General features: G+C 52.4%; 1 protein-coding gene across 1 annotated transcript in view; it reads right to left on the bottom strand.

Moving 5' to 3' along the window:
- MYO1C (myosin IC) overlaps positions 1-20,474 on the bottom strand; it is a 46,416-nt gene that overhangs the window by 13,806 nt on the left and 12,136 nt on the right. The window contains 17 exon segments of the mRNA XM_061562097.1: positions 261-345; positions 2,437-2,505; positions 3,304-3,380; positions 4,121-4,234; positions 4,341-4,458; positions 4,844-4,949; positions 5,758-5,838; positions 6,570-6,616; positions 6,955-7,049; positions 9,354-9,445; positions 10,096-10,176; positions 10,380-10,485; positions 11,939-12,006; positions 13,162-13,281; positions 13,812-13,883; positions 14,759-14,872; positions 19,999-20,097. Of these exon segments, the coding sequence (XP_061418081.1) occupies positions 261-345; positions 2,437-2,505; positions 3,304-3,380; positions 4,121-4,234; positions 4,341-4,458; positions 4,844-4,949; positions 5,758-5,838; positions 6,570-6,616; positions 6,955-7,049; positions 9,354-9,445; positions 10,096-10,176; positions 10,380-10,485; positions 11,939-12,006; positions 13,162-13,281; positions 13,812-13,883; positions 14,759-14,872; positions 19,999-20,097 (1,544 nt within the window).

Genomic DNA, 20,474 nt, shown 5'->3' with positions numbered 1-20,474 from the left:
CACGTGGCCAAGGCTGAGGCCGAGGCCTGAAGCTACAGGGCCAGGATCCTCCAATATATCGAGGCCAAGATCCTCTCTTATATCGAGGTCAGGGCCGGATCCCTTTTGCCCGAGGCCTGTCTCAAGGCTGGTGTGCCTTGAAGCCAAGTCCTGGGACCGAGGCCACACGATGTCCTTGAGGCCATGGGGTGGTTTCGGGGCCCCCCCCACCCCCCACGCGAGTAGTGATAGCGATGAACAGAGGGGTGCAAGCAACTCACTTGCGCACGACCAGCACGGCCCAGCGTCGGCGTGCCGCGTGCCTGCGCGCCAGGAGACCGCGCCACCACGCCTGCACCGCAATAGCTGCACACGCGCGAAACACACAATCAATGCCCCACATAGGCGTAAAACACGCAAAAAAGGCAAATATCCCCCATATAGAAAACAGACTGTTGGGGTAAGTGCTGTTAGCGAGCACCTATCAAGGCCGGCATGGCACACGAGGGGTTGGGTGGCCGACACCACGCCCGGCCGCCTTTGTCTCCGCACACACACGCACATGCAATACCCAGACCTGGAGTGTTGGGGCAAGTGTTACTTGCGAACACCTATTAAGGTAAGCACACTCGTGAATTAAACCAAATTAATGAAAAGACTACAGAGTCCCGCGCAACTGTTGATGCTCGCTCGCCGCTTCGCTGCCTTCCAGCTTCCTCGGCGAATGCGAGGTACGATTTGCATGCACGACGCCAATACAAAACTGAACACTATTATCGCTACGGATACAACGTCTGCGGCGTCGTGAACGCCGTTTTTCCCTTGCGAAATGCCCTTGTTCCATTGGCCAACTGCGCGCTTTGTGCGCTTGTGCGTGCCAAGCCGCCGTTCGTGGGACGGGACATGCTCATCGTCCGACACCGCTCTACGTTCACGACTGCCGCCGTTGTGGGGCTTAGTAAATTGGCAGGTCACACGACCCTCTACACACAATTCCCCGTTTTGGCGAGTCACGTATTCATGGCTGCTGCCAGCGATTCATTTGTAACGTCAAATCGTTAGATTTGCACACGGTGGTGAGGTGACTGCCCTGGTTGGGTGGATTTACAAGTGTTGAGATTGCATCACTACCAACGATACCCACCTGACGTGGTGGACACCACGTGACATGGATAATCAGGACGTCAAAAACAAAGCCCTCTGATTGGTACTTAACGGGCCTGAAAGGGGATTGGTTAGAGGCGGGGAAATTGATGAAAGGGGATTATAGGGGAAATACTAAATGAAAAGGGCGGGAAACGGAGGATGATTGACAAGGAGGTCGGTTGGGATTCGTTAGAGAATGTGGGAAGGTGATTGGCTGGAGGGAAAGTGGGTCAAGGAACCTTCGAGAAAGGGGCTTGAGGGATATATAAGGAGGGGGGAAACGCGATAAGCTCGAGACGCTTGGAGTGAAGGAAATCTTTAAAGACTGTGTCTCGTGCTGGAAGAAATAAAGATTCCTATTAATGAAGACTACCGTGTCGGGTGTCACTACACACGTCCAGGGAATAATACACCACGTGTCCCTGCAAGGCACCTTGCAGTAATGCACTCGCACACCGTCACACGCCGCCCACATGCGTACCGCCTCAACTCCCACTCGTACGACATTCTCACGAAGCTGTGACTTGCCGCGCCCATCGGCCAGAGCTGATGCACGATAAGCTTAGATTACCGCCAGAACGAAACCTGTAACAGGACACGAAGGGGATGCGAGTGGTAAGAGTGAGCCGAGCTGAGTCATGCGACGCAGAAGTTGGGTCGCGTCACTCTGTCCGTAGTATGCGAACATTAGAACCCAAGACGACCGTGCCGATTAAAAATAAACATGACGCATCTTCTTCGCCTTGTGCGGGGAAAAAAGTAGTGGTCGATGAGTAACATGATGCCGTTCAGGCCGGAAATCCCCACCGAGTCTCAAGCTTCTTTCGTCAAAGGATGTCCCCCTCCTGCCTTGGAGATGTTTGGCAAATTCCTCATCAAGGGAAACTCCCGCGCATGGACGGAAACGGCGGGAACTCGAGAAACATCCACGACCCGTAGTACGAGAGGAACCACGAAAGCGAAAGACGTCCACGCGGACGAGTTCACGGCGTGAGAGTTTCCCCAAACCAACAAGACCGACCGATCCCTTGCCTCGTTGCGCGATGGATCGGAGGAGGCGTAACATCGCACGACACGTCCGGCTACAAACCAGACAAGCAGCGGCGCAAGGGTCGGCAAAGATGCCGGCAGAGTGGAGGTCTGGGGTCAACAAAGTGTGACATTTAACACCGACGAAGTAGCAGCGCCAAGCAATGTAATAATGGGAGAGGGGACCGAGGTGAGCGAGGAAGGGGGAGGGAACACCGGGCCACGGCGACGAGCTGCGTCGCTCCTCTGAGTGAGGTGCGTGTTGACGCGCGGCCCACTCACATGCAGTCCGCATCTTCAGGAACTTCTTGCGCTGGTAGTGTCCACGGTACGCAGCCTGCACAGTGGTCACTGCAGGACAACACGAGCGCGCGGGTCCGTCAACGTCCATCCCAACCCGCTCGCGATAATACACGAGTCCAATCGTGCGCGTAAGCGCATAACATTTAAACGATGTAAGCACACAATATGCAAGTGTACGCATGAATGTATGTTGAACGTCTTTCGCATCGTACGTAGCCAAGCGTGCTAATTGGAGGAGCGGGAGGGGGAAAGACAACAAACTGTGCAAATGTAACTTTTTGGATTAATAGCGATGCCGAGGCATCGAGTTCGCGCTCGCAAGCTCGACAGCTATGGTGGCGCCGTGGCAAAGGTGGCGAACAACACTGCGCCCTGAACCCCGCACGGCCATCGTCGCCGGTGAGCGATATCTGAACCCCGCCTGCTCACTCAAGACCACGCCGACTGGGACACACGGTGTGTGATGTGGCCTTCATCCAGCAGCGGATTGACAAAGGGATTGTCAATGACCGTCGTGCGTTTATTCATCGACAAACAGAGCCTTGGGAGCAACCACTGCCCGTTATGTGCATTTGTCAAACGGCCATAATAAGTGAACAAGACCATTTCGATTTAAAGCTTTCGTGACTGCAGGGATTCATCTTCTTGGTTCTTTCGGTAAAGTCACGTAGAAGGGAAATAATAAAATAATAAAAATAGAACATAATAAAATAATAATATAATGAACTATAATAATAAAATAATGTTTTTTATTTTTATTTTATTATTTCCCTTCTACGTGACTTTACCGAAAGAACCAAGAAGATGAACAAGACCAGGCAAGGCGATCCCGAGGTGTTCACTCACCTATGCCGTGCTTTCGCTTTTCAAACGCATCCTCCGTCGCAAACAGGGTTTTTGGGAACCGGATGAATATTTTGGACCTGCAAAAGTAACAAAAAAAACACACAATTACGTGCATATATATCGTTGGCAGCGAAGTCTGTTACGTGTGTCAAGCGTCTGTAAGTGTGAACCGCCCCGACTGGACATCTGCGAGTAAAAGAGCTTCATAGCTCATCGGATTCCTCCTGCGGGCCCAAACAAAAGATCCTGATTCTGAAAGCAATTCCCAAGGGCAGGCGGTGGTCGGCATCAGGAACACGAAAGAGCTCGTTCTGAAAATAAAACCTCGTATTATGAACACGCCAAACGGTGGACATCGGGGCTCTTGTGAAATAAGCGCTGTTTCCATCCACAGACGGTGTCTGATATAAGTCGGCTGCCTCAACAGGAAGATGACCTTATGCATAGGGTGGCCTTACGTACAGGGTTTATTCCAAACAGAACCCTGCGTGCAAGGTGAGTGCACCTCGTGGGCACAAAACTTACGCGATTGCAAGACGTTCGCACTTAAAACGTGAACAAAATAAACGTGAAAACTATCATCGTTCGTCACCCTGTCGCGTTCTTAAGTGCCACGTTGGCATTGTGAAGAGGTCATTGGATCGACTCGTACCCGCCTCCATAGGAACGTTCAAATTTCACAAATGATTCAGGACCATCAAAGGAGATGGATGGGTAACCACCACAATTCTCATAAGAACAGGGAGATAAGATACTTCAACTCGCGACAGATAAGACGAGAGGCGATTGCTGGGTCGTGGCTGAGAGGCGCGCGTACCGGCCCATCTTGAACTCCTCCGGCCGGTAGTTGAGGTGCTTCACCAGGCGCTTAACGCCCTCAACCTCCGGCCCGCGCCACGTGGGCCACGTCTCTGGGCACAAAGACTTGTACCTGCCCCGGGCACACAAAGGCGACGTCATACGGCGGAATCGAGGCGGAGTGAAGTTTCGCAGGAACAGCAAAAAAGCCCCCGTCGGTGGGCGCGACGGGCGTTTACCTGTTGAGGAAGGCGTCGTATTTGCGGCGGTAGGCAAAGCCAGCCCTGCGCACACGCAGGTTCTCCATGAGGCCCAGGTACTTCACCTGGTGGCGGATCAGCACGTCGTCGAATTTGCCTGCAGAGAGCGCGCGTGTGGCGGCACGAGGGGGGGGGGGCAAGAGGAGATGACGATCGACTCTGTGGCGCACGCGACAGCATTCCATCGCGGGGATGCTGAGATCATACGCGAGCGTGGTGTATGAAAAAACACAACGTCCGGATTTAGCCCAATTCTACGTTTTGATTCTCACGTGTAAGTCCGTTCACGGATGGAGCCCGCTGGGAGTGGATGCGGTCGACAATCATGGGAGAGTGTTTGTGTAACAAGGGTAGGGGGGGTGGGTGTCTCGCAGGACAAACAAGAGATGGTTATGGCTTGGGGAGGGGCCTCCGTCCACCAGTGGATAGATCACGGCTGACGATGACGACGATGATCGTTGTAGGCATGGAGCGGCACTCACTGGGCTGCTTGGCGTCGTTGGGTTTGATGCAGCGCACGTAGGACGGCTCCTTGGACATGAGGATCTCCATCAGCTGTGCCAGGCTGCCCTTGAACTGCGTGGCCGCCTGTCCCACCACAACGATTCCAGGCACGCGGCGGTTCAGACTCAACGACTCTTGCCCGGTTATCACGCGCACCACCTCTCGTCACGCCTCTTGCCTGCCGGGTTAGGGCCTCGCCACGCCGTGCGGGTCGTGGGGGTCAATCGACCATACTTCACCACGCTGGTCACAGTACGGGATGATGAAGGTGAGGAGATACAGATACGTGAGCATGGTCGAATGAATTTTGCTGCAACTGCCCTCTACTGCCCAACCACAATGCCCCACAACCTATCGGCAACCCCGCCGTGCTTGGTGGTCGCCCATCCACGCATTATCCAAGCTTTTGAGATCCGGTGAGATTGGGTTAAATACATGCGTTAAAAAAAAGACTAGATTATTGTACTCAATCGCAATCCCAGATCGTGACGAATCTTTTCCGATCGCTGGGTAGGGGTGAATTATTATTGTGTGCCCAAACAAAATTGAGCAAATCTACACATAAAAAACTATTGATGAGGTTGTAATAACGGGCTTAGTTGAGAAATGTTTAATTTCTAATATTTCACCCGCTGGTAATCATCAAAAATAATTATTGCGAGGAAAGAGCTTCACGTGATGAAGGGAAACCCCTCAAGCTGATCGCTACGCACGTACCGATTAAAACGATTCATATCGCACCCCGTGCGTATTTTATATATCGACGTCGGCTCGTTCACACCGTTACACTGCTGTCACCACTGTTGGCATGGCGACGAAGTCGCGCTAAACCGCGGGCGTGTACGTGCGGCGAAGCGGTGAGTGGTCCCCCCCGCCCCGTTGGAGTCATCACCGTTTCTGGGCGCTTCTTGTCGACCAGCTCGCTGCGCTGGAAGCACTGCTTCAGGATGGCGTTCTCTGCTCCAGCCATGGCCTAGAAGATGCACGCACAGACGCCGTGAGCAACGGGGTACTGCGCAAGCAGCAAGGCCACGTGTACAACGACCTCCTCCACCCCCAAAGAGCCTACAGAGACTGCTGGGGGTTAAGTGCAGTTGGTGAGAACCTTTTTAATTTCCCCCAACCAGGCAAGGCCCACTGAGCCATACTGTTATTTTTCAGAAGCGACCTGGCAATCACAAATGATAACTCAACGAAGTGGCTCATCATCGCGTGGAAATTTATAGCAGGAGGCAAATACCCTAGGGCGCGCGTTTATAAATGGGAAGGGAAAAAGCGGAGGATCCGGAGAAAGAAAAAAAGAGATATGCACACTCCAAATATTCAGGCATCAGGGTCAGGATCGAACCCACGACCTCCTGTATACCAGGCGAGGTAGTTAACATCTCGCCACCACGGCACCTATGAAGGCCGGCATTGCACACAAGAGAGCGGGTGGCATCAGCACCACACCTCGCCACCTTTGTCTCCCCCAGTGTAGATATTTCTAAAATACGTCCTATAGTCATTAAAGGCCAAGCCTCGGTACGTATTGGAAACATCTCTTTGTTCTTTGGGGTTAACCACAACGGCCGTTGTTTTGACACCGTATTAAAAATAAAAATAAATGCATGAAAAAATCACTCCCATTAAAAATTCCATTCATATTTGTGACTGTGCATGAATGAACGCCTGCCAGGAAAATTTCACACAACTCGGCAGTACCTCTTTCAGGTTCCGGAACAACAGATCATTGTTCTTGTCCAGAAACCCTGCAAACGGCAATGCAACGGAATACGATTAAACCTCAAAGCAGCGCTTCCGTTAGATAACGCTGCTTAGCAGGGCTAAACGAGTCGCAGCAACAACTACATGACAGTCAGCTCTCACGAGTACCGTACTTGTCGACAAAACGTGTACAAACCAAACCTTAATTTCTCATAAACTTTAAAGGCCCCCGTCGTTACTTCTCAACTACGCGTTGTCTCGGGCCCCTGCTGGCAATGTTAACTCCGCAGCAAGAACTGGACGCCCCAAGCTAACTGCGGGCGTTGGTGACACGCGCTCCGCTCCACTCCGCACCGATCGTAGCCGGGTGCGGGTTCCCCACCTGTCACGTTGTAGTTGACCTCCCCAGCGTAATGCTGGAGGCGGAATTCCTCCCGCGCCATCGTCTTGCGCGTCTTTTGGTCCGCCAGCTTGTGCCTGCGTCCACGCAAGAATCGGAATCGTCGAGAATATTTGCAAATCCTGGAGGAATCCGGTGAGCTATGAAGCGAGTTTGTTCACGGATGTTCCAGTACGGGGCGAGTCGGAAAGTTACGACAACAAGTGATACAAAAAAAACGATAGGAGTGCTAATTATAGGAAAGGTAAGCCAATCACAACAAATACATAAATACTCTAAAACTACACGCTTTGGTTCTTTCGGTAAAGTCACGTAGGTAGAAATAAAATAAAATGAAACAAATCACAACGTTGCGATCGAAACGTCGTGATTTGTTTTATTTTATTTTTAACTACGCGACTTTACCGAAAAAACCCAAGAGTATGTCTTATTATGCCATTTGAAGGTTTCCTCCATGTGGGTGCAACGCTGCCAACAGAATTCATGTTGATCTTGTGCAACGGTGCCACCCCCTGCCCTTGTTGATCGCAAGACAAGCAATCGTCATCAGGTGAGACAACTACTGCTCCAAAACTGTTTTCTTGATTTTAGCAGGTAAAGTCCACTGAACTTTAAGCTATTTTTCAGAAGCGACATGGCCACAAATGATTGCTCAACAACAAAGCGGCTTATCACGTGGATATGTATATGAGCCAAATACCCTAAACACACAGAACCTCCCCCCTCCACCTGGTTAGCCTCGTAGATCCGAGGTGAAACTGTCGTGAGCTTTTTCCTTTTCAGGCCATAATGGTGCGCACCGAGTATTCGAGTCTGCCTGTGCACAGCCCACACCGTGTAAGAATCAAGTCCTGCTACTCTGAGTGACAGAGGAATCGTGTGCGCGCAAGTTGTAAATCAAACTGAGTAACATTTATTTTTGGATTGTGTAACTCAGCTATTGAAATTGTCATCACTTTTACCCGTTCACTTTTTATTGCGTACGTGTTCGTTTCCCCGTCCGTAATGTTTGTATTACAACTTTATGTCGCCTTGTTATTGTACCCTAGCTCCCCCGGAACATTCACTGTTTACTCAGCGGGCACCCACATGATCCTAACGAAGTTAAGACGTCCCCAGAGATTAGGAGCCAAACGGAATGAAAAATAAAACTAAAATACTCAAAAAACAAGACGACTGAAAAATGTGTCTAGAGATGTTTGGATTACTCCGATGCAACACGATACAACACACGTGATTCGCGATCTCCCGGAGAGCTCCTTCTGCATGCACCTCCGGTGGGGTGGCCAGAAAGCTTCGGGAGATGCTCGTTCTCAAAAGTACCCGACTTAGATCCTACGCATAACGTTGGCCATTTCAGGGGAGAACGCTCGCCTTATGGATGAGACCGGTTTCTAGAAATCGTGAGCAAGAATCGAGCTCGGGCCGACGGGTTCGTGGTTCAGCGCGCTAAACGCCACACTACCGCTCCCCACTGACAACGCACACACACCGCTGGATCACACCGCTAAAAAACATGCTAAAAATTCAAGCTGCTATAACCCGTCACTAATTTTCACGTGGAAATCGCCCGAATTGTTTTACGTGAAGAAAAAAGAAATCCACGCCTCTGTGCCGACATAGAAATACACACGTACACGCAGAACCATTGTGGGGGACTGTACGGAGAAAGTGCTGGAGGGTACACGTTGAGAAAATTGTGAACAGGTGGCCGTAAGCTGCTGTGTAGGTTATAAATAATACACGTTCAGATAATTGAACATAAGTGCTGTAGTGGGGTGGAGGGCATTGCCCGATAGGGGCGGACCCGAGCGGGTATATATGGGGAGAGAGGCACGCACGGGACAAGCGGAACAACGAGGTGGAAACCATCGGGGCTGACTGTTCGCGGGGTAGCAATTACGTTCGGAGTTGTAAATACGTCATTCTTAATAATAATAAAGACTTCAACCCTCTGTCAGAACGAACGTGTAAACACATTATTCTTTAGTAATAAAGACTTCACCTCCGTTAGAATGGACGTCTCGAATGAGCTTCTTTGCGCCGTGACAAAGTTAACGTGAAAATCGATCGCGTGATTGATTTCCACTCATCGCATTATGCAACCCATGGAGTAATCAAATCAACAAACAGAGCTGCAGGTTTTGTGCTCGTCACGAACCAAAATACTCGGTAAAGAAATTAACGCGATCCATACATTTTGAGTGTTCCAGAAAACATTGCAAGTAATGCTCGTAAAAACCGGTAAGTGTCAAATGGGCATTCTGGGTGATTTTGGTTAGAGGCAAGAGAGCAAAACACAGCTCGCAATTCCTCCAGTTATTCTTTTTCTTCTTTAATAAGAAGTCGTCGTTGCGAGCGGTGTTGTGGCGGGCACTCACGTGAGGAAGTGCGGGTGTTCTCCCACCGTCTTCTCCAGCTTCTCCAGGAAAGTCAGATCTGTGGCATCGCCGGGCCTCAGGCACTCCTCATCCTGCGTGGTGACCGGGGTCACGCGAGCGGTCAATTAAAGGGCTCCCCCCCCCCCCTCGTTCCCCGCCCCCAGCCCCCCCCCCGGCCCCCCCCCTCGTTCCCCCCCCCCACGTCCCCTGTGCCCCCCCCGGCCCCCCCTCCTCGTTACTGGGCACGTGACACGAGGCCAACGAGCTTTCAAGGTGTACAAGCAGAAGATGATTATTATAATAATTAATTGTTGGATAATTGAATAAACACCAATTCTTATGCTCACACTTAATTGCCAATTAAATTTAAGATACATACGAGTGTCGAATTGAAAAATAATTACTCAAGACCTTGACAGAAAAATCGAATAGATGTGGTATAACAAAAGTACGATTGAAATGCAGACGTGGAATATTTCTTTTAAATGAAAATAACAAAGGTCTATCAAACCTGCTCACAAAGCATCATTCTGGTTCATCCAAAGCACGGTGCATTAAATACATGCATTCATGTCCAATTCATACATGTATGTCGCCGGAGAGATTCGATAGATTCATACCACTATTGATTCAACAACAGCATGCCAAGCGATGGGATAACTTTTTCGACAGCAGGCATCTTATTAATCCGGAAGACGCATTATTAACTTTTCAACGTGACCAAAGTGTAAAAGGTACAAACCAGGATGGAGATGATGCCCTTGAACTTCTCCTCCACAAGGTCACAAATGATCTTGTTGTTGAAGTACTGCACTGGCTCCCACTGCAATGATAAAAATAACTTCAATAAAACAAATAAGCCAGCAGCTCAGTGCGGGCACTCGCAATAACGCTGCGGGCTCGGATCAACCGACGCAACTGTCAAAAAATAACATGACAGGCCGGCCACTCAAAAGGCATGGCCATGGGGGAGGCGGGGGCGGTCACACGGCGGCTATCCGTGGACTGAACCACGCTCGACCTGACCTCGATTCCCTCCGACTCGTACTCCTCCTGCTCCGACTTGAGGGTGAGCTCGATGAACAGCTGCTGCAGCTTCTCGTTGCAGTAGTTGATGCAGAACTGCTCGAAGCTGCGCGCACGGCACACGAGGGCGGCGGTGGAAAACGACGGACAACGCGGCGGAGTGAGATGACGGGCCGCAGGAAGGACGCCGCTGAAGCAGGTTGCGCGTGCGTGCGCGCGCATCAACCGACCACAATCGGTTGCTGCGACGGCGCTGTATAAACATGCGTTGAGGTTATTTGGCTGCTATAAATTTCCACACAAGCCACTTCTCGTTCAGCTTTCAATCGTGGCAAGGTCGCTTATGAAAAAGAAGCTCATAGCTCAGTGGGCCTTACCTGGTAAAATGAAAATAGTTTAGTTTTATTTGTGTTTTTTCTGTGATTTGCTTGCCCCTCCTATACTGTGCACTCCTATCGTGTTTTTGTATTGTTTGTGATTGTAACGTTCTGGCATGCCCCTACTACACAGCTATGAAACAGAGCTGTATAGCTCATCGGATCCCTCCAGTATAAACACATTCCTGCGGAGGGAGCTGGTCGGAACGTTGGGTTGCTCGGTCAATGGCCAGGGTCAACGGCGGCGTGGTGTATTCCGCAAATATGGCCGACTGAGGGCGGGCACAAGCCGGCGTGAGTAGGTTAAACGTTGAGTTATATAAGGGCACCACGGGGTGACCAGCCCCTCCCCACCAGCCCCACCCCTCCCACCCCCCACCTAGCCCCACCCTCCCCACCCAGCCCCTCCCCACCCTCCCCTCCCCACCCTGCCCCTCCCCACCCTCCCCTCTCCACCCAGCCCCTCCTATTTTTGGATGCACAACGGACGGACACAAAAATCCTCTGTGGGCTGGTGGAACCAGGTGGTTCTTACCAGTAATAACTAATCTGATGATATTTTACTGTAACAGCTGGCTATCAGCACATGGCCAGGTTCGTTTAAATCCGAAGTCGTGTGCTTGTATCAGAAGTTGCATTTTGCCCCCTCCCCCCACCGCCACCCAGCGGTGCAATCTAAGCATGTTTTGCCTTTAGGCAAACTGTGCCCACCATAAGGTGTGCTCAAATCCAACGTCGTCTACTCTATCCACAAGACACCTGAAAATTAACGCTTAGAAACTGCAATCAAAGGTCTTCTTCGTGTGGCTGATGTTGATGTAGACCAGCGATGCGCCAACCGACGTAAATTCACACACACGCGGCTCTATCGAAGGGGCGTAAACATAGAACGCACTACAAGAGTAGCAGCCAAGGATAATGAATGTCTCCCCGTGCTGTGCCGAAAACTGTCACGATATACACACACTTATATATTATACATTTGGCTCTTTGAAGAACTCACGAGTACATTTTGCCTCTTGGTCTGTGACGGGTTGATCACCCCTGATGTAGAGCAAGAACGACGGACGAAAACAGCGATAACAACGCCTTGACCATCTCCGCGTACCCCAAGCGCTCGCGCCTGCACAAAGTTCGTTTTTACCCCAGCGCGGATGCCAGAGGCCACGCGATGTCCCTCACCTGTTCTGCTGGAAGACCTCGAAACCGTAGATGTCCAGGAGCCCAATCACAGACTTCTGCTGCGTATCCTGAAACGCCAAACGGGGCGAGACGCTGTGCGACAAGTCCACGTTCGCCCATCGTAACACGAGCCCCCCGCCCCCACCCCCCTAACAGAGCCACGGCCCAAGACACTCGGCAAGTGGAGAAAGTTTACACGCATTGCACCGCCGACGCGCAAACGTCTCCAACCTCAGCCTTCGTTCCCCACAACCCACTAAAGGGTACCACTGTTACATTTCAACCCCCGAATGATCACGTGGGAGGCAAAGTACAATAAAAAATGAATTTACTTCATTAGCATGGAAGCCAGGTGTTGTTGAAGCACGGGGCGTAATTTAGAAACCCCATTGTAAGGCCCCGTCCATTGCGTTGGAGGTTGTAATTCCGCCTTGATCAAGGAGCACGTGTTCTACTCTGCTTCCGACTGCCTTCTTGCTATTACGACTGACTGCACGCGTTTGTCTGAAGTTGAGATATGCACAGTAGATATTTATGCTACCAAACAAAACCAGAAACAGTCAACGTTGGATAAAGCTACAGGAATACCAACTTACGGCCCTTTGTCGATACCCTGCCGGATGAGGGCCTCCGTTATATTCGCCAGTGAATTGTTTTCCCAAATAACATCCCCAGCGACATTAAACCAAAGACGTGAATGTGACAGCTCTGCTGCACAATAAATTATTTATTGTTGGCGGCGTTCCATCATCACTGCGTGCTTCCTGGCATCTGCGTCTACTTCATTGCCCTTCGCCCCCCCCCCCGCACCTCCGATGAGCACGGTTGGCTATGTACGGTGTGCGAAAGAAGCTCAACATACAAACAAAGGCAAAGATCCCCCGTATAGCCTTAACAGACTGTTGGGGCAAGTGCTGTTCACCAGCACCTACGCAGGCCGGAACGGTACACAAGGGGGTGGGTGGCCAGCACCATGCCCGACCGCCTTTGTCTCCCTAGTGGCAATGCTTACACACCGCACCAGGTACTAATTTGAGGCTGAGTCGACCTAGGGGAGGCCCGGGACCGGTTCAGATAATCGTCACTGGTGTTGGCCGTGAGCGGGAATCGAGCCCGGCTCGCCGGGTTCATAGCGCAGCGCGCTAACCGCTACATTACCGCTCCCCACAACATACACACAGACACACGCACACACACACATCCGTCTCGGTCAAAATTCCTACCTCGTTAGCCAGCGACTCATTGATCCGATTGACGAGCCAGGAGAAGGTGCGTTCGTACACCGCCTTGGCGAGCGCGTCGCGGGCGTAGGCCGCCTGATCCACGCTCAAGGGGCTCACCAGCTGCACGCACGCCCACAGGGAAAGCGTGTCGACACGTGTGCATGCGCACACCCCAACATAGGCGAAGCTAGAGGGGACCACAGCAACTCATTTCTGTCTGTTGTCCTTCTCCCGCACCTCTGATTAGCACGGTCGGCTACGTACGGAGCGGAAGAAGTTCAACATACATACGTACAATCCTCGGTGACGAGATGTTAACTACCTCGCCTGGTATACAGGATGTCGTGGGTTCGATCCCGATCCCGACCCCGACGCCTGCTGCTGTATATTTGGAGTTTGCATGTTCTCCACTTGGTCGTGTGGATTTTTCTCCCGGTGCTCTGGTTTTTTTCCCCTCCACATTTAGAAACATGCATTTAAGAGTATTTGACTGCTATAATTTGCACGTGATAAGCCGCATCGTTGAACTGTAATTGACGGCAAGGTCGCGTCTGAAAATTAGCCCCATACCTGAGTTGGCCTTACCTTGGTAAAACAAAAAAGGTTTTGGTTCTCGTTTTCATCACATTTAACACGGTGCTGCTGCTCACCTCCTCGCCCTTGGCGATGATCTTCTTGTGCGTCAGCGACTCCTGCAGCTGCGTCACCGACACCGCGAGCAGCTGCACGCCGTGACGCGAGACAAAGAGACACGGACCGTGGGCGACGGGTTTCCCAAACGGCACCGCGTCCGCTTTTTTGCTACGTGGTGGGGGGGGGGGGCGCGCCTGATGGCAAACTGGGGTGGAGCGCGCGATTCCACCATTGGGAGGCAGCCCGCGTACAAATCCCCGAAATTGGTTTTATTTTAGATTTTTTTTCATTTACATTTTTTTTTTATTTCCTCGGGCCCATTATCCATACGAGGTCTATACAAAAAAAATTTTGCACAGTTTTGCGAAACACCAACAGTGGTTGTCTGATGGATCGACTGGCTCCCATCACGGGTGCTGGGAATTTCCACCACTTGGTCAGGGTCGCCAACAGCCACCGACCGTCAACGGCGTTTTGCTTTGCAAGATAATCAATAGCCGCAGCGTTTGGGATAACCGCGGCGAGGAGACGAGGTCAGAATGCACACATTTACTTTTTGATCATGAGCAGCCTTCGAGAAGTGCTTTGCAGTGTCGGCCCAGAAGTTTGTATCCGATTTATACATTTAAATAATACCACGCGGTCTAATTACAGTGCCACGTCGCGTGTGAACATCCGCAGAAAGCGACTCTTACAACCGTGAATTAACGCTGCACTGGGTGTGGGCGGTTCATTAGTCAGGGTGAATACACGGTTGTCAGATATGTGACACTGTACCGTATTACTCTGCTGCAGGTCCCACTATTATCGGCCTCTAAGAGTGACTGCACGGTCGGCCAGAGCGACGGCCGAGCGAGCAGCGTGCGGATCTCCGGTACTCGTCAGAGAAGGTAGTGCAGTGCCAACAGACCAGAGAGCCCGAGGCCGTCGGCTACAGAGAGCACGTGTGGGGAGAGAGAAATACCCGAGCCAGATATCGGATCTGGGCATCTCCGGCGATCTTGGCGTGGCCTTGGTCGTCCTCCGTGTACTGCACATTCCCCAGGTGCAGGACGCTAGCCACCACCCCCAGCAGGGCCTGCGCAGCCAAGACCAACGGATCAGAACAATCACGATCACGTGTGCGGAACATGGAGGCATTTTTGCGGGGGACAAGTTTTATTCAGCATGGCAAGCATATTGGGCATGTAACGATTCACCCTACGGGGACGGGGGATGGGGGTGCAGTGCAAAGAATCGTCACAATCGGGCATAATTCCAGGATCGATTCTTTATTGTCTTGCTCGTAGCATCTCATTTCTTCAATGCGGTCTGCACCGTCTCAGTGCTGCGTGTGCTGGCTGTCTCCTTTGTACCACTTTTAAAGTTGTTCTCATTCTCTCTCTGCGTTCGTTCTACCTCACTCGTTCTAACCCGCGAGGCGAAAAGGGAAAAAAAATTGTATCAATAAAACGTGTGCAAAAGTAAAATAAACGATTCTTACGAGACACAAATGTGATGCACGTATAATGAGAGCGAGAATCGATTGTAACGGATGAACCGATGACACACTTCGTGGAAATGCGCAAGGTTGGGAACATTATCTTGCCAGGATAAGTGCAACGATGATTGGGTTCCGGAAAAATAAACTGGTTCGACCCAGAAACACACACACACACCACACACAGGCTTTCATGCAGTGTTGACAAGTAGGTCAAATTACCAAAGGGCAGGTAACAGTAACCCCATACGACTCCTCGATTCACCGTTTGTAATCAGATTATCAATAGTAATAGGTTGCAATAACCACAACACAAGCAGTCAAAATGCAAACAAAATGGAGCTTGTGTTGTGGTTATTGCAAACATGATCCCTTGTATAAAGGTGTCAGTTTTGGTGCCGGATAAAAGGGTAAAAACCTATCACTATATCTTGCTACTGGCAAAGGAGGTCTCATAACGCAGATGATCAATTTTAAATTAACAAAAAAAACATTGCAGGAACACCGCGTGAAGAGCACTGCTTGGCAGCACGCACTCCCTCCTACACAGCATGCATCATCATAACGTGCGAGCTAACCCGTATACACAGGGCGCCAAACAAGACGTGCAGAGTCGTTGGATTTTAGGCCACATGACACCGCATAAAGTCATGGGAAACGCTAACAATAGCTCGCAGGGGTCACCAGCGAGAATGTCTCTCCTTGCACGGCAGCCTGTCCCATCACACACCATTACACAACGCGATAACAGTGGCTATTCTACGTGGCAAACCAGCATGATAAATGTACAATGGTGACACAAGACAAGTGTGGGAGCATACCCCGAAACAGCCTCATGGCAGCATACAGCACCCTCCTGGCCAGGCCCCAAAGTGAGCCCCCTTTGTAAGGGTCCCAAGCCAGGCAAAGCTCCCATGTGAGCCCCCTTTGTAAGGGTCCCAAGCCAGGCAAAGCTCCCATGCGAGCCCCCTTTGTAAGGGTCCCAAGCCAGGCAAAGCTCCCATGTGAGCCCCCTTTGTAAGGGTCCCAAGCCAGGCAAAGCTCCCATGTGAGCCCCCTTTGTAAGGGTCCCAAGCCAGGCAAAGCTCCCATGTGAGCCCCCTTTGTAAGGGTCCTAAACCAGGTAAAGCTCCCATGCGAGCCCCCTTTGTAAGGGTCCCAAGCCAGGCAAAGCTCCCATGTGAGCCCCCTTTGTAAGGGTCCCAAGCCAGGCAAAGCTCCCATGTGAGCCCCCTTTGTAAGGGTCCCAAGCCAGGCAAAGCTCCCATGTGAGCCCCCTTTGTAAGGGTCCCAAGCCAGGCAAAGCTCCCATGCGAGCCCCCTTTGTAAGGGTCCCAAGCCAGGCAAAGCTCCCATGTGAGCCCCCTTTGTAAGGGTCCCAAGCCAGGCAAAGCTCCCATGTGAGCCCCCTTTGTAAGGGTCCCAAGCCAGGCAAAGCTCCCATGTGAGCCCCCTTTGTAAGGGTCCCAACCAGGCAAAGCTCCCATGTGAGCCCCCTTTGTAAGGGTCCCAAGCCAGGCAAAGCTCCCATGTGAGCCCCCTTTGTAAGGGTCCCAAGCCAGGTAAAGCTCCCATGCGAGCCCCCTTTGTAAGGGTCCCAAGCCAGGCAAAGCTCCCATGTGAGCCCCCTTTGTAAGGGTCCCAAGCCAGGCAAAGCTCCCATGCGAGCCCCCTTTGTAAGGGTCCCAAGCCAGGTAAAGCTCCCATGCGAGCCCCCTTTGTAAGGGTCCTAAACCAGGTAAAGCTCCCATGTGAGCCCCCTTTGTAAGGGTCCTAAACCAGGTAAAGCTCCCATGCGAGCCCCCTTTGTAAGGGTCCTAAACCAGGTAAAGCTCCCATGCGAGCCCCCTTTGTAAGGGTCCCAAGCCAGGCAAAGCTCCCATGTGAGCCCCCTTTGTAAGGGTCCCAAGCCAGGCAAAGCTCCCATGCGAGCCCCCTTTGTAAGGGTCCCAAGCCAGGTAAAGCTCCCATGTGAGCCCCCTTTGTAAGGGTCCCAAGCCAGGCAAAGCTCCCATGTGAGCCCCCTTTGTAAGGGTCCCAAGCCAGGCAAAGCTCCCATGTGAGCCCCCTTTGTAAGGGTCCCAAGCCAGGCAAAGCTCCCATGTGAGCCCCCTTTGTAAGGGTCCCAAGCCAGGCAAAGCTCCCATGTGAGCCCCCTTTGTAAGGGTCCCAAGCCAGGCAAAGCTCCCATGTGAGCCCCCTTTGTAAGGGTCCCAAGCCAGGCAAAGCTCCCATGTGAGCCCCCTTTGTAAGGGTCCCAAGCCAGGCAAAGCTCCCATGTGAGCCCCCTTTGTAAGGGTCCCAACCAGGCAAAGCTCCCATGTGAGCCCCCTTTGTAAGGGTCCCAACCAGGCAAAGCTCCCATGTGAGCCCCCTTTGTAAGGGTCCCAAGCCAGGCAAAGCTCCCATGTGCGCCCCCTTTGTAAGGGTCCCAAGCCAGGCAAAGCTCCCATGTGAGCCCCCTTTGTAAGGGTCCCAAGCCAGGCAAAGCTCCCATGCGAGCCCCCTTTGTAAGGGTCCCAAGCCAGGTAAAGCTCCCATGTGAGCCCCCTTTGTAAGGGTCCCAAGCCAGGCAAAGCTCCCATGCGAGCCCCCTTTGTAAGGGTCCCAAGCCAGGTAAAGCTCCCATGTGAGCCCCCTTTGTAAGGGTCCCAAGCCAGGCAAAGCTCCCATGCGAGCCCCCTTTGTAAGGGTCCCAAGCCAGGTAAAGCTCCCATGTGAGCCCCCTTTGTAAGGGTCCTAAACCAGGTAAAGCTCCCATGTGAGCCCCCTTTGTAAGGGTCCTAAACCAGGTAAAGCTCCCATGTGAGCCCCCTTTGTAAGGGTCCTAAACCAGGTAAAGCTCCCATGCGAGCCCCCTTTGTAAGGGTCCTAAACCAGGCAAAGCTCCCATGTGAGCCCCCTTTGTAAGGGTCCCAAGCCAGGTAAAGCTCCCATGTGAGCCCCCTTTGTAAGGGTCCCAAGCCAGGCAAAGCTCCCATGTGAGCCCCCTTTGTAAGGGTCCCAAGCCAGGCAAAGCTCCCATGTGAGCCCCCTTTGTAAGGGTCCCAAGCCAGGCAAAGCTCCCATGCGAGCCCCCTTTGTAAGGGTCCCAAGCCAGGTAAAGCTCCCATGCGAGCCCCCTTTGTAAGGGTCCCAAGCCAGGTAAAGCTCCCATGTGAGCCCCCTTTGTAAGGGTCCCAAGCCAGGCAAAGCTCCCATGCGAGCCCCCTTTGTAAGGGTCCCAAGCCAGGTAAAGCTCCCATGTGAGCCCCCTTTGTAAGGGTCCCAAGCCAGGCAAAGCTCCCATGTGAGCCCCCTTTGTAAGGGTCCCAAGCCAGGCAAAGCTCCCATGTGAGCCCCCTTTGTAAGGGTCCCAAGCCAGGCAAAGCTCCCATGTGAGCCCCCTTTGTAAGGGTCCCAAGCCAGGCAAAGCTCCCATGTGAGCCCCCTTTGTAAGGGTCCCAAGCCAGGCAAAGCTCCCATGTGAGCCCCCTTCGTAGGGGTCCCAAGCCAGGCAAAGCTCCCACCAGAGCCCCCCTTTCTAGGAGATTTTCTTGGCAAAGTCCCCCAGTGAGCCCCCTTCTTATGCCCAAGTCTCGACAGTAACGGTCGACCTCATTGCAGGCATCAGATTACTTTCCCGGTACCCAAACCACCGAACTCGGCCTACGGGATTGTGTGAGAGTGCAGCCATCCCTGTGTCAACTGCAGAAAACAAAATTGGCTTTGGTCTAGAGCCTCGAGCTTTTGTATTTTATCCGTCAGCATTTGATCCGTCAGCCAGATGAGGCTACCGTTTTCCAATGCGCGTTTTGGTTACATTGTGTAATAAAGGACTCGACCACGATGTCTGGCTTGGTGTCCTTTATTCGGTTCTTCTCTCTTAACCCGCACGGCTGTCCTTCTATAAGACTCTATACTGACACTGATACTGCTCTCCTGCAGTTTCTCCCCTCGTCGTTCTCTCAGCCTCTCTCTCCTCTCGTCGCTCTCGTAGCCTCTCCCTCACACACAGCCTCGCCGGCTGTGTTCCCCGCAGCTCCTCGTCCGCCTTCTCTCCAGCCGCCCCACCGCTGTCTTCTCTCGCAGCTCCGCTGGCTGCTCCCTTAGCTGGCCACCGCTGGCCGCCGCTGCCACCCCTTGGCTTTGCCCACGTGGCCTTACTCTGGTCCAGTCCCACTCGTTCTGCCTTCCTCTTCCGGTCTCCTCCCTTAAGAACCTTAACCTTTCCTCCCACGTCACCTAACTCCACCTCTCCGTGACGTCACATCCGGGAGGTCGCCCGCGCCCGCATTACAATTGTAAAACTGTTCCCACGCGAAAACAACATTTGAACCCAGCAACATTCCACGTCGAGCTGTTTGTTTTTCCTAATCTGATCATTAATGTTTAAAAGCGACAGCTGACCCCTGTCGTGGCAGCACGCAATCGTGAAGGCGCCGGAGCACGTCGGTTTCTTCTCTCCGGCCAAATCACCCGGGAGCTAGGTGGTGGTCAAGACGTGTGTGGTGCAGAAAAATCCACTGCTGCCCTGTACTATGGATGCCACGTCTACGCTCCCCACCTTCGCCAACGTTCACCGCATGCAGTACGCTCACGAAGCAAGCACCATCATCCACAATATTCATGCAGCGGCGTACTGACAACAGGGCAGCGTACAAGGCGCGTGTAACTACTCTCATCGCCGGTCACGAGGGCCGACCGGCAAAAACGACAACACGCGCGCACAGCAGACTCCGCACCTCCACATCTTCGTCGCTGAAGCTGATGACGCGGAGGGCGTTGCGCACAATCTTCCACTCGTTCTTGTCGTTGATGGAGCTCACGCGGGAACACTGGCCCTGGCGCACGAACATCATCCAATCGGCACAAGAACTCCTCCCCGGTGTTTATACGGGGATAACCGCGCGTCGTTTGGCGCGACGTCCAAAGTTTTTCTCCACGTGCTCACAGCTTCTCCGGGAACCGTTTGTCTATTCATCGACTAAAAACGCTCAGTTCCTGAGGCTCCCCACGCGGCACGGGGCATCGTGCGGAACAGCACACGCGGTAACGACCCGAACACACAGCAGCGCGACCGCAAAACTCTCCACAGTGGCACACAAGACGTGCCTTGCACAGGAAGTGCTCGTCAATGTTTACATTCACGGTCATAAACTTCAATTTTGGTGGACTGCTCTCCATGGGCCCACAGTGTTTTGCGTTGCGAGCCCTTGCC

Source organism: Lethenteron reissneri, chromosome 28 (assembly GCF_015708825.2).
Source record: "Lethenteron reissneri isolate LAM-NWPU_2019-01 chromosome 28, ASM1570882v1, whole genome shotgun sequence".
Lineage (NCBI taxonomy): Eukaryota > Metazoa > Chordata > Hyperoartia > Petromyzontiformes > Petromyzontidae > Lethenteron > Lethenteron reissneri.
The sequence above is the reverse complement of the archived record's forward strand: the minus strand, read 5'-3'. Positions and strand labels throughout refer to the sequence as shown.